Source organism: Rattus norvegicus, chromosome 4 (assembly GCF_036323735.1).
Source record: "Rattus norvegicus strain BN/NHsdMcwi chromosome 4, GRCr8, whole genome shotgun sequence".
NCBI classification, from domain to species: Eukaryota; Metazoa; Chordata; class Mammalia; order Rodentia; family Muridae; genus Rattus; species Rattus norvegicus.
Genome location: NC_086022.1, coordinates 164,545,480 through 164,561,384, shown reverse-complemented (window position 1 = coordinate 164,561,384; position 15,905 = coordinate 164,545,480). Strand labels below are relative to the sequence as shown.

Here is a 15,905-nt window from a genome sequence, read left to right as displayed (position 1 = left end):
TATTGAATTTAGCAAATATTTATTAAGAGCATGCTATGCAGTATGACAGAGATGACACACGAAATATCTATGTCATGGGAACATGATAACGATCATTTGCAAATTTTTCTTCTGGTAGATGTCACACATTTTAATTTTCCCTTTCCTGCCTAAAATACCATTTTCTATAGTTAGCGTGTAGCATTTGGATGACATTCTTAAGCGATATTTTGAAGTGAATCATATTACAGTTTTATAGCAGGGAAGTTGAGGCACGGGGACCGTCAGTTAGAAGTGCTAGGTAGTTCATCCTGTCAGTGCAGACAGAGCCGTTTGATTCGTGAGCAATAAGATGGGAGGTCCCGCCTACACAACGGGACGTGCAGATGTCTAGCCTATTCCTTTACCTACGTGAAATTCTAATAGTTTCTTTCCCAGCAGAACTCTGCAGTCTGAAAAGCACAATCCACAGAGAGTAGAACCCTGTTTCCTTCTGAGACAGATGAGAGGGATTCAATGATTCTACAGCTTTGGGGCAGAAGTTAAATCCCGCTAAATGTTCATTTTTATTAAGTACTGTCAAATGCTATTAGACTTGTAATACAGTGGGGTTTTATTAAGTATTTATTGTAAGCACACTTTTAATGTCTGGGAATGAATGATTTAAGCTACCAACCAAGCAGCCTGTTTACAAACAACTGGCCAGACTGCCCTCAATGACAGTCCAGCAGTTTGGCCATTTTACTCTGAGGTAAAGAAGCTGAAGAATACACCACTCCATGACTGAAGACAGGCTCCAGTCGGAACTGCTCACACCACCAAAACAGCCTATGGAAAGAGAAGTCTTGGCAAACAACACAGACCCAGAGATCCTGCAGCTGTTCTCTCTCAGGCCAGAGGGGGCGCATTTCCGATCACGGCCCTAGGGAAAGACCTGTGACTGTCTAAACAGTAGTCTGTGCTGTGATGGTACAAACACAGTCCTTGAAGGGCTGCTGTGAAGGGACACACACCCTTATCACACCTCCTTCTTATCTATAAAATAACCTGTTTGGTTCAGCTTTAGAGTCAGCCAGAACACCCCCTCCTCTGACACTCCTGAAGCTGCAACATTAGGACCAATAAAAGACTTCCTGAATGGCCCTTTCTCTTGGCTCTTTTGCTCTGCATCATTAGAGGAGTGGCCTGAGCCGTTAACACAAAGAGAAGACGCAGAAGCACAAGATGGTTGCAAAGGCAAGCAAGCGAGCGGCTCTGGTGGTGACAGCAGCCACTGTGGCAGTGGCAGTGGCAGTCGAGAGACAAAAGAACAGCTGAAGAATTCCAGAGAGGGGCCATGACAGAAAGCGTGGGGCAGAAGAATCAGAGAGATGCCAAGGAATGGTAGAGTCAGAGACAAGAAGAAAGAAGGCAGAAACTCAAGTCTGAATAAACACAGAAGGCTGTGTGGCAAACCAGAGAGGAGAAACATGGGCTTGGGGACCTGAAAGAGTGTCAAGGAGCTGCAGTCTTTAGGACCAAGGATCACAGAAAATCTATACTGAGAGCTGCAACACTAACAGCCAACAGAGGCTGACGAGAGATTCCCACATTCTAGATCAGAGGACTGTAATAGTGGTCACTGCAGAGTTAATGCCCATCACCCTACAGCCATCCAAGAATTATAAGACCAGTGGGAGCTGCCTGCTGCTACTGACTGCTGTCTAAGGCTACAGCTAAAGGTCAGGGATTGTGAAAGCTGTCAAGATCTGGAGTCAGTACTGATTAAAACGAAAAGCTATAAGCCTTTAACCTGAGCATTCAGATCCTAGAGCAATAATCCCCTAGCTCCAAGGGTTAGAAACTGTAAATCTCTATATCCGTGAGTTTCAGCCTCCTAGGCCTTGAGTCTCAGAAGAATATTACCAATACTGGAGGCCCCATTCTGCTCATTTTTATCTAGCACCTAAGTCCCCCTAGTATGTGATTGCTGGTAACACTACCATTTAGAATTCCATCTCTCTCCTCTCAGTGTGTAATCTTATGATACACCATGACTGGAAGCTGATCTGAAGAAAAGCTCTCAGTAAAGAAATTCTGTGATCCTTGGTCAGTTGTAAGTATAGTAGGTAGAATTGTTTACTAAAAAAAAAAGCAAACCAGGGATTACTGTAAAAACTCCTACAAAGACAGCTAGATGTCTGTGCGGTATGGATAGTCACTTTGGACTTTCAAACAGACGGGAAATGATTTTCTCTTCCTTGTTCTCAATGAGTCAGGTCTTCTGTAGCCCTAAATCAATTTTCTCCTGGGTACAATGGACAAGGTCAACTGAAATTTTCAAAGCATTATAGAATATTGCCAAGTTCATATGAAAAAGCAAGTTTGCCTTTGTAGGCCTCACACCAACCTCCTCCTGCATTTGCTCTCTGACCTCTTTCGAACACTTGTGTAGCAGGTAGCTTTGAGTTGTATCTTTCAGATGCAGGATCCAAATGCCTTCTTCTCACAGATAAAATATTTCCAGTTACTGCAGTTATCCGAGATGAGAGTATGGTCTTTGAGGTATCCACAGATCTGGCTGGCTGATAGCTGTCTGTCTGTTGGCAACCTGAAAAGGTAAGGCAGCTTCCCAGGTTAGAGGTTAGATTTGAAGATGACAGTGGTAATTTGAAAGGGAAACTCTTCAGCAATGCTGTTGGATTTAATGTGGTGCCCTTCTGTGGTAGTTTTATCCTTCAAATAACATCTATTAAGTTTTACTAAGAATATGTTGCTATAATTTGAATGAATAGCTTCTAAAGAAAACAAAACCGTGTTTGCACAAAGTTAGGTGATAGCTTTCTTCCTCTTGACTCTGTTCTCAAAATCCTAAAGGCACTTCATTGTGTCTGCCAAACTCCATCTGGAAAGCTCAATATAGAAATCGATCAATAGTTATCGCAGTGTTTTGACCAGAAGGCTCTCTCAGCATTAAGTTATACAAAGAACTAACATTTATTGCCCATTTAGACATTTGGATTATGATTTAAAAAAAACTTTATAAAGGATATGGTAGGAGGGCTGATAAGATTTAGAAGCTGTTCGGGATAGTTTTATGTTAACTTGACACAAAAACTGAAGTCATTTAAGAGAAGGGAACCTCCATTAAGAAAATTCCTCCGTTAGGAAAATACAGGCAGACCTGTAAGGCTTATTCTTAGTGACTGATGGGGGAACACTCAGCCCGTTGTGGGTGTTGTCAGTCCTTGGTGGTTGTCCTGGGTTCTATAAGAAAGTAGGCTGAGAAAGTAATGAGGAGCAAGCCAGTAAGCAGTACCCCTTTCTGGCCTCTGTATCTAGGTTTGAACCCTGCTTGAGTTCCTGTCCTTAGCTCCTTTGGTGACAAACAGAAGTGCATTTATTTTGTAAATAAAATAAAGCCATTCCTCCCCAACTTTCTCTTTGGTCACAGTGTTTTATCACAGAAATAAAAACCCTGACTAAGAGAGAAGCAATAAAACCAAGTCTTAAGTAAATTGGTCATAATTCCAATTAGGAGCCTGTATCATTCTTCTATGTCTTCTGGAAGAAATACTAAGATGCAAAGTCAACTTTTGAAATTTCTTCACATTCCTAGGTTTTCCTTGCAATGTCTCCGCCATAGACTTACAAGTCAGAGAGAGGAGAAGAGCCATCTTCCCAAAACCAAGATCCACTGGGTCCATCTTGAAACACTCCCACCCAGTATTCATATCCTCCTTTGAGCTTCCATATACTGAGGTTGATAAACTCCTATAAAAAACAGGACACAACTGTAAATGAAGAAAAGTAAATACCTGTGCAATATAAAGGCTGATATTTTGTCTAGTCAGAAATTAGTGAGAACTTGAGTGCTGAAATAGAAGAGGAGTTATTAAAATGGAAACACACACACACACCACATTACACATCACACACTACACTCAGAGACACACATATACATACATACACACACCATACCACCCACAGCACACATGCGTGCACACACACACACACACCATACCACACATACCACAACACACACACACACACCATACCACACATACCACAACACACACACACACACCATACCACACATACCACACCACACACACACACACACATACCACATCACACATACATACACACAAACATACACACACACCACACCATACATACACACACTAAACATGCATATACACACACACCACACACCACACATAAACACACACCACCATCACCACCCCTCACCACCACATACCACAAATGCACACATGCACATACATATCCTGCATATCACACACACACACACAAACACACACACACACCACACCACACATATACACACCACACATGCACACACACATTCACATACCACATACCACATGATGCCCCACCCACACATGATTCTTTTGTTATATAGTCAGTGTGCTGTGTTAAATACTTTGAAAAATATGTACATCTGGAATTAAAGTTTTAATGGATTTAGAGTCTGTCAGATAATATGTTAAAGCAAAGTAAGTTTTATATTGGCCCTTCACCATCAAAAACAAAGCTTAGCCCACTTCACTCACGGTGTGGCTTGTTCTTCCCCGCCAGTATATTTTAATATGTGAAGTTTTGGAGATTCCAGCCACCACTCACTGTGAGGACATTTTGTTAGATGAAACATGTTTTATTTTGTCATCCAATTTTGGCAAAAAGTACGTGTTTAAATAATTCTAATAATGTGGCTTAAAGTTTCTTAGTTTACTGCATATTCTTTATATTTCCCATTGTTCTTACAAAACTAAAGTCGGTTAGTGACCATTTTGTTAGAGTGAGAAACAGCTGATCATGAATTCCATTTCAGAGATTCTGTTTAACAGTAAAATGCCTTCAAGAGACATTGTACTATTTATTTAATTAAGATCCTGCTAAGCTAGGATAGTAAGCTTAACCCCTCACTTTTCAAATGCTCACTCTTATTAAGCTGATTCACTTCATGACATTAGTTCAGGTTTAAATCTTTGTAATTTTTCTTTGTTTCCGAGACAGGATCTTGATACCCAGGTCTCAAATTCAAGATCCCCCTGCCTCAGCCCTCTGTGTACTGGATTTGCATGCATGTGTCAGTATATGCAGACTGGGACTTCAGTTTTCATACTCTTATTTTTCCCTGTGCATTACAGGTTATTTTGTTTCCTGTAGCATCAAATGCAATACATTTAAGAACATCCACAGCTGGGATGCACGTGGGGAGCATGTCACAGCCCAGAAGCCCTCTCCCTTCTCCCTTCTGGGTTAACTAAGGCAGAAACAATCTGTGCTCTTCACTTTCTGGAAAACCAACCTCATTTTCACTTCTCCAATTACTTGGGGAAAAAATTTATGTGAACCTCTACTTTGTCTCTTTACATTTTTTATGCTAAAAATCTTTCTGCACTTCTATGGCAAATGAAGGAATTCTATCCAATGAGCATCTGTACTTCACTTTAATGAGTAACATGGTATTTGCAGAATGACATGAATTCACATAATCATCTTTACCATTTCTTCTTTGCTGTCTATTTGAAGGAGACTATCGCCCTCTTTTAAACAACTCTTCTTACTGTTGTTCCACGTTTCCCAGCGGTCAAAGGCATAGTAACAACTTTTTCCATTCTGAATCCAGTTCGGTGGACAAGGGTTGCAGTTACTGCCTTCAAAATATAAACATTTTCTTAATTGTCCTCAACACACAAAATTGGCATCCTAACTCCCTCAAGATAACCAATGGTACCCATGAAGCAGAACCTATATCCATGCAGCTTCTCTGAGGCTGAGTGTTGGGTTTCAGACCCAGGACAAGGCACCGAGGTTCATATTTTACATACAGACCTGGCTTTCAGATTCCCCTAGCATCCTTCAGTCCCTACCTGGCATGCCCAACCCCCAACCCTGACTTTTTCAGCCTAGAGGCTGGGATGCCCTTCCCCTATAGGACCTCTGTCTCTGTCTCTGTCTCTGTCTGTCTGTCTTTCTTTCTCTCCTCCTCTTTCTCCTCTCTGACCCACATCCTCTTCTCCTCACATACTTCCTTTCCTTCTCCCCAGAACCAGAGAGCAGCTTCACGATAAACCTGCGTTTATATTTTTGATTTGGCTTGATTTGGCTCATTGCGCCCATGGAGAAAAAACTTATCATTGGGTACAACAAGATTGTATAATTTCCACCCGAAATAGCACTCTAATAATTAGTTTTAGTTAAATTCAGTGTGGAGATGTCTTTTACCCAAGTTTTTCCTTCTATATCAAAATTAATCTTTTTCTTCCGCTAAGGTATGGACTGGGCTGAGAAGTACGCCTTGAATTGATGTGTTAATTCTAAGGTTTAAGCAAATAAATATTTCATGTATAAAAGAGAGAACAGTTAATGCACAAAAAGAATGGCTTGAAAACAAGTAGGTGTGAGCTGGGCATACAGAGAAAAAACATTTTAGTACTTCATAATAACTAAGAATCAGGCCTTACTATGAATGCTTTTTAAGGAACATGTCTTAAGAAAGAATATATTCAAAACAGCACAGGTTTGACTGAGGGATTTTAGCATAGTCGTAAGGGAGAAGACAGAGAAACTCATAGAACACTGATTGCTAGAGAGCACTGTTCCTTGTGGGGTGGGAAGCACTTCACAAGTGGTTTTCCAGGATGAATACTGAGTCCTTAAGGCTTTCTGGTAGCCTGTGTTTGAAACCAGCGCTAGCCAGCATGCTGAGCACAGTGAAGGTCACAGCAGGGTTAATGCTGAAATGGTGTTTGGAAAGTTAGAAAACAGGAAGGATTAGTGGATCGCCAAAGCAGGTTATCAGCTGTATTCAGTGTTGATGTCTCAGAGGAGGGCCTGATTCATGCTTATAACAACTTGTTATATATGAGAAGACTGTGGACAGTAACTCCGCAAACATTGTGTTGTTGCTGATTTTACTTAGATGTTCTATTAGAATGAGCTATGTGGACTATAGTGATGACTCAGAAGCTAAAATCACATATTTCTCTTGCAAAGGATCCAGATTTGGTCCTAGCACCTAAGTTGGGTAGCTTACAACTACCTAGAGGTCCAGCTCCAGGGGGACCTGATTTCTTTGACCTCATCTGGCATGTGCATTCACATGTTCATACTCAACACAGATACCCGCTCACACAGACACACTTAAAAAATAAACCTTAGTTTTTAAAAGAAAAAATGATAGCTTTTTTTCTTTTCATACAGCTCAAAACTCAAATAGGATCTTCTACAGAAAATTTAACATTCCAAACAAGTATTAATTCACTCTTGACTATTTAACAAAATGCAAAATAGGTAATAATAAAATTTTATTCTTAAAAATATTCGTAAAATGTAAAACTGAATTAACCTTATAAGCTTCTTAATAGAAAGTGTGTTTTGCATGTTATGATAAATACTTATTTCCAAGATCAATTTTCATGCTTAACTATCTACAGAAAGATTCTAAAACAAGAGACAAATTAAATGAATTGCACGGTTTGGAGCTAGAATTGAAAATAAGCCTAGATTTGAGTGACCAAATGAAGTGTATTGTTGATTCTCAAGAGCCTAGCCTAGGAATCACATGCAACCCATTTGATCTTGCTATAATCTTGGCTTAGCTGATCATATGAGGGATGTCAGTTGTTTCAACACTTCCCAGGAAGATGTACAAGACTCTGAACTACAGAGCAACTAAAGTTTGTCACACTTACCAACTGCAAAGAGACAGAGAGAGCTCAGTGCTCTGGCCCTCAGCAACATGAAGCATTCAGCTAATCTTTTAGGGACCTGAACTCTGGCCAAATTGGGATGGATGAATGGATGAATTGATGATTGATTGGTTGATTGATTGACTGAGTTTTAGTCTTGTCACAGGAAAGGATCTCAAAATAATTTGAAACAGAGCAGGATATTATGAAAGATACTTCAATATAGACTTTAATAAGCATGAGAGCTAGAGGTAGAGAGGCCCTGGGAGAAAAGAGTCACGTGAAAGCAGGGTTGTCAGCTTCCCTAAGGCTGAGCTGGTAAAAGTAAGGCATATCCAAGTGTGGATGCAGGCTCCTCACAGAGAGTCATGAGCAGTTGTCCTGGCACTGGCCCTGTGTGCCACTCTGCTGGGTCTGTAGAATTACTGTCCATAACATTTCCAAGAAATCTTTGCATTTTGATAAGTGAAACTATCAGACGGCTCTGGAGATGCCGCGGGTGGAGGCATCTTCCTGATAAATCTGATAAAGTAAAACCAGGAGCCACTAGGGTTGCACACGGGCTTCAGTACGAGTCCTTTCCCTGTAAATAAGACTTCTGGTCAAGTTCCTAGAAAATTGCAGATTTACAGCTGAAGGGAGAATAGCAGTAGTTAATGACCCTGGAATCCTGCTTCCCTTAAGCCGAATATTACCCGATCCCTGGATAAGGACCTCCTCCCCCTCTTCATCTCACTACTGTCCGTCTTCCAGACTTCTCTTGGCGTCCACTCGAAACCTTAATAATCAATAGAGGGCAGACTATACAGAATCATTTCTTTTAAGAAGCTGCTGCACACATCTGGATCTCTACTGAGGTCATGTATTTTTAGCTGAGCGTGATGTCTCATTACTGTCATCCCAGGATGCTGAGGCAAGAAAGTCACACATTAGAAAGCAGCCATGGTGCGTTCTGACCAGCCTAGGCTATATGACAAGCAATGAAAGCCAACTGGTTCTCTGTCAGTTACCTGAACGGAGAGATCTTTGTAGTGAGGCTTGGCAGCTTTTTAACTGCAGTGTATGGTTCCTCTGCCACTCTGTGAGGTTCAGCAATGCTGTGTCCTGTCGGATGAGCCTTTCCCGCTGCTCCATTACAAGAGAGGACACCTGGGAGACTGTGAGAAGGGTGAGCATTCTTTATCAAATATATAATAAAAGTAACCCCCCAGCATGGATCAAAGAAAACATCAATGGGGATGAGGGCGTAATTTGCCTGTCTTTGGGTTTTTATTTAAAATTTACATTATTCAAAGAACCAAGTGTTACAAATGCCACACAGCAAAACAAACAAACAAACAAACAAAAAACCAAAGCAAAACAAAACAAAAGTGGTCTTGGCTGTCCCTTTCCATTATTCACCCAATATCACTCCTCAAGAACAGATAAATTTATCAAGTTCTTTTAACAGACTTTTTTCCAGAGATATTTTAATTAAAAAATATCAATCAAAATAAAACTTCTGTTCAGCCTCTCAGGCAAAGGGTAGGAGCCTGTTCCAATGATGGTGAACACTTGATTTTATTGTTTATGTATATTTTAGCCTTCATTCCTATAAGCACACAAAAAGCTCTCACTCATCGACTCGTTATAATAGGTATAATAGGCAAATGAGGTAGTCTTACTTCATTTTGCACATCTGAAAGCTATTTTTAAGATGTGTGGCTACATTGAAAGTTCGTGGACATTTAAATTTCATTCAGTATCCCTAAGTGACCCTCCATGTATGTCATTGTAGACAGCATTTCAAGGTCATGAGCACTTACAGCTCTCTCTGTTTGAGACCCAAATTCTCTTCACAGACGTGAACAGGTTGGATATATTTTTCTTGTCTACGTAATTATAGCCTTTGGAAACACCACACCTTCCGTTGGCTTTCTAGTGCTTTCCTCAGCTGGAGTCAGGCTGAGTAGTGCATCTGAAGTTCACACAAGGCGTGATGCAAGCTAGTTAATGGAGTAGCTTGTTACTGTGGTCTGAATATTTGGGAACCAGAATTGTGACTAATTTGTCAGCCTTGTTTATTGACAGCATGCTGGATGGTTTGCCCTCTGTTCTAATGAGATCCTGAGAGATGCCTTCTGCTGAGGCAGGTTGCCTAGTCTCAGCAAAATTTTGTCTTTATGATCAGCAAAACATAAAAATCTCCAAGCAAGACTCTGGGACTTCTTAATACCACAGTATCCTGTGCAAACATCAGCAATTCGTGAACTAACAGAAAACCGTGTCATAGTGGAAACAGGCAGGAGAAGGTACCTGCCTTATCTGTCCAGATCCCTACCCATTCTCCTTTTCCCCCTATTAACGTCAGATAGCATCTCATGTACCTCAGGCTGGCCTTAAACTCACTACATAGCCAAGGATGGCACTCCTGATCCTCCTGTTTCCTCCTCCCATTTGCTGGGAATGCAGGTCTGAGTCACTACTATTCCTGGCTCCGTCCAGGATCCTTCTAATGAGAGGCTTTACTGGCAGTATCCTTATTTACTTCAGTGCTATGAAGTTGTATTGTTACTGTGTAATAAACTAAACTCTTTACATTTCAATACACTAACATGTGGAGGCCTGCTGTTTAGGTTCTATGAGTCTCTGTTAGCAACCAGCACTGGGTCTAGAGATATTGGTTGACATATTGCCTGCTTCAAAGATCGGTTTTGGTAAAATTGTAAACTACTATGCACATTTCATTGGACATTTAGCTTGACTTATGGTGATTTATTTACCTAGCTGATAAGTCTTTTCTCAGGATACCATCGTTTTAATTTTAGGTTGCATTTTCTACATAAAAGACTAGAAAGGATACATGTTGTGACATAGGAGTTAGGATGGAGGAAACAATGGGGTTGTTAGCAAAGATATTAGTGTGGGTCTAGGATTAGCCAGTACGATCAATTTAAAAATTATAAATAAGTATCATTATGCTAAGACTCCTGGCAATTTTAGTTTTGCACGTGAAACTATAGCTCATGCCTATAGTAGTTCATTTACAGTTTGACATATTTGGGATTAATGCCATTGTAACTATGAGGAATTACGTCAATGTTTTCCCAGATGTTTATGCAACGTCCCACTGCCATTTAATGGGGAACTTCCACCCACATTCTCTTAGTTGCCACTTAAAAGTGGCACAGTAAACTCACCGTGAACGTCTAATGAACTGACAAAGGAGGGCATGGAGAGACAGAACAGTTTACATCTAAGCAGCCAGGAAAGAGGAGAGAGGGCTGACACTGGACAGCTCACTTTATCTCTGTCCACACTTCACCCTACGTGATGTTGCATCCCACAAAAGGAGCTCCTGCATGGTTAATCCTCTTTCGAAATACTTCACTGTTTTCAGTCTAACCAAGTGGACAAGATTAAACATCACAGCACATAGCCTCGTCTTCTTCTTTTAACTGTGTTTTACTCATGTTTCTGGGTTTTGCTATATTCTCTTTTATGCTTTAAAAAAACTATATGTATTTCTTCTACATTATCTGCTAGTTCACTGGATTTTTGTTGGTGGTGGTTTTCAGTGCTAGATATAAAACCTAGAATTCTGTGCTCACCAGGCAAGAACTCTACCACTGAGCTAAAGCCCCAAGCCTTCACCTATTTTTTAGTTAGGTAGATATAGTAAACTCTTGGTGTGGGGAGGCCAGGTGACTGCTGTTGTAGGTTGTTAAAACATGCACACTAGAATAGCTGCCACGCATCTCTATGACTTGAAATGGTAGATCCAGTTACATCCTCATGCATACATTCATGCAATAGGCCATCTTTACAATTGAGATACCGGATATAGCCACCACAGAAGCTTCCTGTCTTAACTTTTTAACTAGAGTTTTATTCTAAGGCAGTTGAAGTTTTGTATGTAGCTGTAAGAAATAACAGGTTCCGTCAGCTCTTATTCCAACCATCTTTAAAACTGAAGTTCAGTGTCACAACTAGGGCATCAACACTGATGGTGTTATAGCATGGCATTTCTTTATCACCACACAGACCCAACCGATTGCCTTTTTATGAAGGTCGTCCATACCCCTCCAGCCCTTACATGCTCTAGGTCAGTTGTTTTGTCAATACAACGACATTATAGAAACAAGATGTTACCATTTTTAAGAGCTTCTTCCCCTTCTCAGGATGCTTTCCTGGAGATTTACCCAGATAGTTGGATAAATTAAAAACTCATCGCATTTTTATTGCTGAAAAATATTTCCTTGACCTTAATTGCGACATTTGTTTATCCAGTCATTCACAAAAGAATATGTTGGTAGTTTTGTTGTTTGTATAGCACAAATTAAGGTGCTATACACAGGTGTGTTTGGGTTTTAGTGAACAAAAGCTTCCGTTTTTCTGCGATGAGTGCTTGGTATCACCGTTCAGTCCTACCAGAGATGATTTCATAGCCCGAGCAGGGCTTCAGCTTCACAGACAGATCAAGCACGTGGTGTGGCTGGCTTGGACTTTCAGTTCTCTGGTGTGTGTAATGTGCCTCACTATGGTTTACAGCTTGTTTTCACTAACAGCTAAAGATATTAAACCTTGTTTTCATGCTTGCTTGACACTCTTTTACATTCTTTGGAGAAATGTGTTGTCATGTCATTTTTCCATCTGAAAACTAAATGGCTTGGTTATGTGGTAAGTTCTTAAAGAGTTTTTATCAACTTTAGGCTTAAGTATATCATTGGGTGTATGGGTTCCAAGTACGTCCTTCTCCTGTTTTGTATGTTCAGCCATTTATATGTTGAAGTAGGTGTATTTTATCAGCTTTTGCTTTTATTAATAAGTTGTTAAATCTTAGATCTAAGAACTCTGCATATATTTGGAGAATGGATTTGTTCCCTCTTTTGTTTTTGTTGTTGTTTTCTAATTTGGTTTGGACATTACCTAGAATTGAGAGTAGAAAGCTAATATTCTTTACAATATTAATAACGTGGTACATATAAGGATTGAAATATAATCATACCTTTTCAGAAACGAGAAATAGTTTCCATATTCTGATAAACTTTACTGGGCAAGCTCTAGTTCAAGTCATTTCTGTTTTGCTTATTATACTCTGGATGGCTTGGAGTCCATCAGATGGTAATAGAAATGCATTGGCATGGAGTGCACCATATGGTAATAGACAGGAGAAAAGGAGACTTCTGCTTGGAGCTTTACTCTATGTAAAAAGTTAACACTTGACCTTTATTGGTGCTTGAATTGTAATTAATTTGCAACAAGTTAGAAATAATGACTGAACAATGTTGTTTCCTCGATAATTGTACTAAAATATTTTTAATTAACCTTCTGCTTTCTCTTTTTTTTTAATTTCTTTTTTTCGGAGCTGGGGACCGAACCCAGGGCCTTGCGCTTCCTAGGTGAGCGCTCTACCACTGAGCCAAATCCCCAACCCCAACCTTCTGCTTTCATGGGAAACACCACATCTCTACAATGAAACTAGTGGTTCTAGAAAAGGTAATTGCATTCTTTTAGGTGATTACTTTTACAATAGTCTATCTCACTGTATGAACTCTCTCTTTATATAAGTCTAAGTGCCTTTACAGCATTTATGTGTACTCAAATAGCTCCTAATTTATTTATTCATCCATGTACATATGTGGACTTTTAAAATTAATATAGCTATTCATAACTCATTTATGTTAACACTGAAGATGGTCTTTTGTACTTACACTTGATGCCCAAGAAAATGGATGCTGCTAGTAAGCCCACACAGACCACACAGGAAATCACCGTCACAATACACCATGTTCCTAAATGTGGGACCAGACAGTGACATGAGTTAGAGAAAGTAGTTGTAAGGGATGAGTGGAGATGATGTCAGGATGAGTGAAAGAGAGTTGGTCCTTCATACTGGAGAAATGAAAAGATTTGAAACTCTAATAAGAAAATCTTTGCTTAAATTCTCTCAAATGAAACTTATAGCATGGGATATACCTGACTTGGAAAATACCAAATTCAATAGACTTAATAACATCTCTCTCCAATCCTAATGTACACTATTGTGATTTTTTTAAAAAAAAAAAATCCATCTATCTTTCTGTGTCTAACTATCTAGTCTTTTTCAATAATCTTAATAATACCAACCAGACAACCTTGAATTCTTTTTTTTATTATTAACTTGAGTATTTCTTATATACATTTCGAGTGTTATTCCCTTTCCAGGTTTCCGGGCAAACAACCCCCCCCCTCCCCTTCTTTATGGGTGTTCCTCTCCCCATCCTCCCCGCCTTGCCGCCCTCCCCCCAACAATCTAGTTCACTGGCAACCTTGAATTCTTAACACGAAGACTCTCTTACCTGTTTTCAGGACCTTTTGAACATGATTTATTGAAGTATTTTTAATTTTAATGAGTAACTTAGAAAATGAACAAAAATTTTCAGCTAAGTTTACAACTCTTCCAGGAAGAAAAGTGAGCGATGTGGCTTATTACATTCTTCATCCTAATAAAAACAATTGTCCTTACATATTGGGATAGGCATGATAATGTCTTGCCTATGATGACTCTGAGTCATCCCTGGAACCTTGAGATGGTGCTTTATGTGACAAAAGATATTCTGAAGCTAATAATATATTAGAAATCTGATATAGGAAAGTTAGCTTCAATTAGTCAATTTGTAATCAATTCGGCCTAAAAACTAATGAATGAAGTTACTTGGAAAAACATAATAAAATGCTTTTAAGCCCATCCAATTGTTTATTTTATGGTATTATATGTGACACCTAGTTGATGAATTAAAGAAAAGACAATAAAAATACACAAAACTTATCTACTTGAAAATATTTTGTGCTGTAGAGTTTTAAAAGCAAAAAGTAACATAAGATGTAGAAACAATTATCAAATACTGAAAATGTAATTGCCTCGGCATGAAGACAGTTTGTCCTAGTTTTCCAACTTCTTCCTATATTTCTTACGATTTGTCAGATAATTTGCTGATTATTTTACATAAAAACTCAACTAATTTAAATGACATGATCTCTTTTACTTTTGCAAATTGGGAAATTGGGAGAATATATCACATTTCCCGAGCCCAGAGTCCTCCATGCTGGTAAATGTGTCAGGCACACTAGACTACTCTAAAGAGTTTATCTCAGATTAGAAGATGCACTTGGCTTTATCACAGTATAGAAACAGGAAAAAAGTTATCGTTTTCTACAAGGCATGTTGAATTTCTTACCTGGACATTTGCTAAGGGATGGACACTTCTGAGAGGCCTCTGAGGTTGGAATGTCCCACTGAAGAGAGGTGTATATTTCTTCCTCATGCATGCTGAAGGTGCTTGGAGAGGTAAAGCAGTCAACATAGGAGCCCAACACAAAGAACTTCTTTAGTAGTCAGGAGTAGGCTGGTACAAAAAAAATGGAACTGGCTACGGTTTCACAGTGGTAAAATGCAACGGGGATCAAGGTGCATCATCATCATCATCATTCAGAAAGTGGAACTTTTGGAGCTTAAACTGAAACATAACTCCATAAATGAAGAAATGAGAATGTACGGAACTCAAAATGGCTAAAATCAAATTATACTGTTGCTCTGATTTCCACACGATACCAGATGCTGAAGATGAGGCGCACCGTATGGAAGCACAGCGATGATTCGGGGAATAAAGACAAAGGCCATCAAATCTAGGCACACCAACTTGTACATAGCTTTTGGATTTCCAAAAAAGAAAACTTAGGAGAGATTTCATCCCTACATTTATCTCCAATCGGTCTGTTGATCAGGGTAATACTGACTGTTAATATAAGTAAACTTCAAAATAGCAGTCAACACTGGCAACATTCAGATCACCTTCATAGTTTTTTTCCCAGAGATACAAGTTGGTGGAGAGCTTTCTCCCAAAGGGGCCTGGGTTTCTTTCACCTTCTAGAATATTGGAGCCATGATAGAAAAGGGAGAGAGAAGGCGAAGAACCCACACTTGCTTCTTGAAAGCCATAATCTGGGAGTGCTGGCATCACATCCATCTCGAGCCATTGCATTTCCATATTGGACATGAAGGTTAGGTTTTCCAAGGAAAGCATCACCCAGAGGTAACTTTGCTCTTGGATGCAGAATCAATTATTTAATGGAAGGCTGACCATTTTCATCACATCCTGTGACTACAGCATTGGTATTGAGCAATTTGATTTTATTAGACATCATTTATTTCTAGGCCACTTGTCCTTATGTCCAAAGATAATTTCTCAATAATGTTTAGTCCATACA

General features: G+C 39.6%; 1 protein-coding gene across 1 annotated transcript; it reads right to left on the bottom strand.

The window, feature by feature from the left end:
• Positions 1 to 4: 4 nt before the first annotated feature.
• Clec9a (C-type lectin domain containing 9A) lies at positions 5 to 15,062 on the bottom strand. The gene is made up of 6 exons (NM_001109354.1): positions 14,876 to 15,062; positions 13,370 to 13,450; positions 8,687 to 8,833; positions 5,488 to 5,639; positions 3,611 to 3,732; positions 5 to 2,569 (listed from the first exon to the last, which is right to left on the bottom strand). The coding sequence occupies exons 1-6, from the start codon at positions 14,964 to 14,966 to the stop codon at positions 2,437 to 2,439; spliced, it is 726 nt and encodes a 241-aa protein (NP_001102824.1). The 5' UTR covers positions 14,967 to 15,062; the 3' UTR covers positions 5 to 2,436.
• Between the last annotated feature and the right edge of the window lie 843 nt (positions 15,063 to 15,905).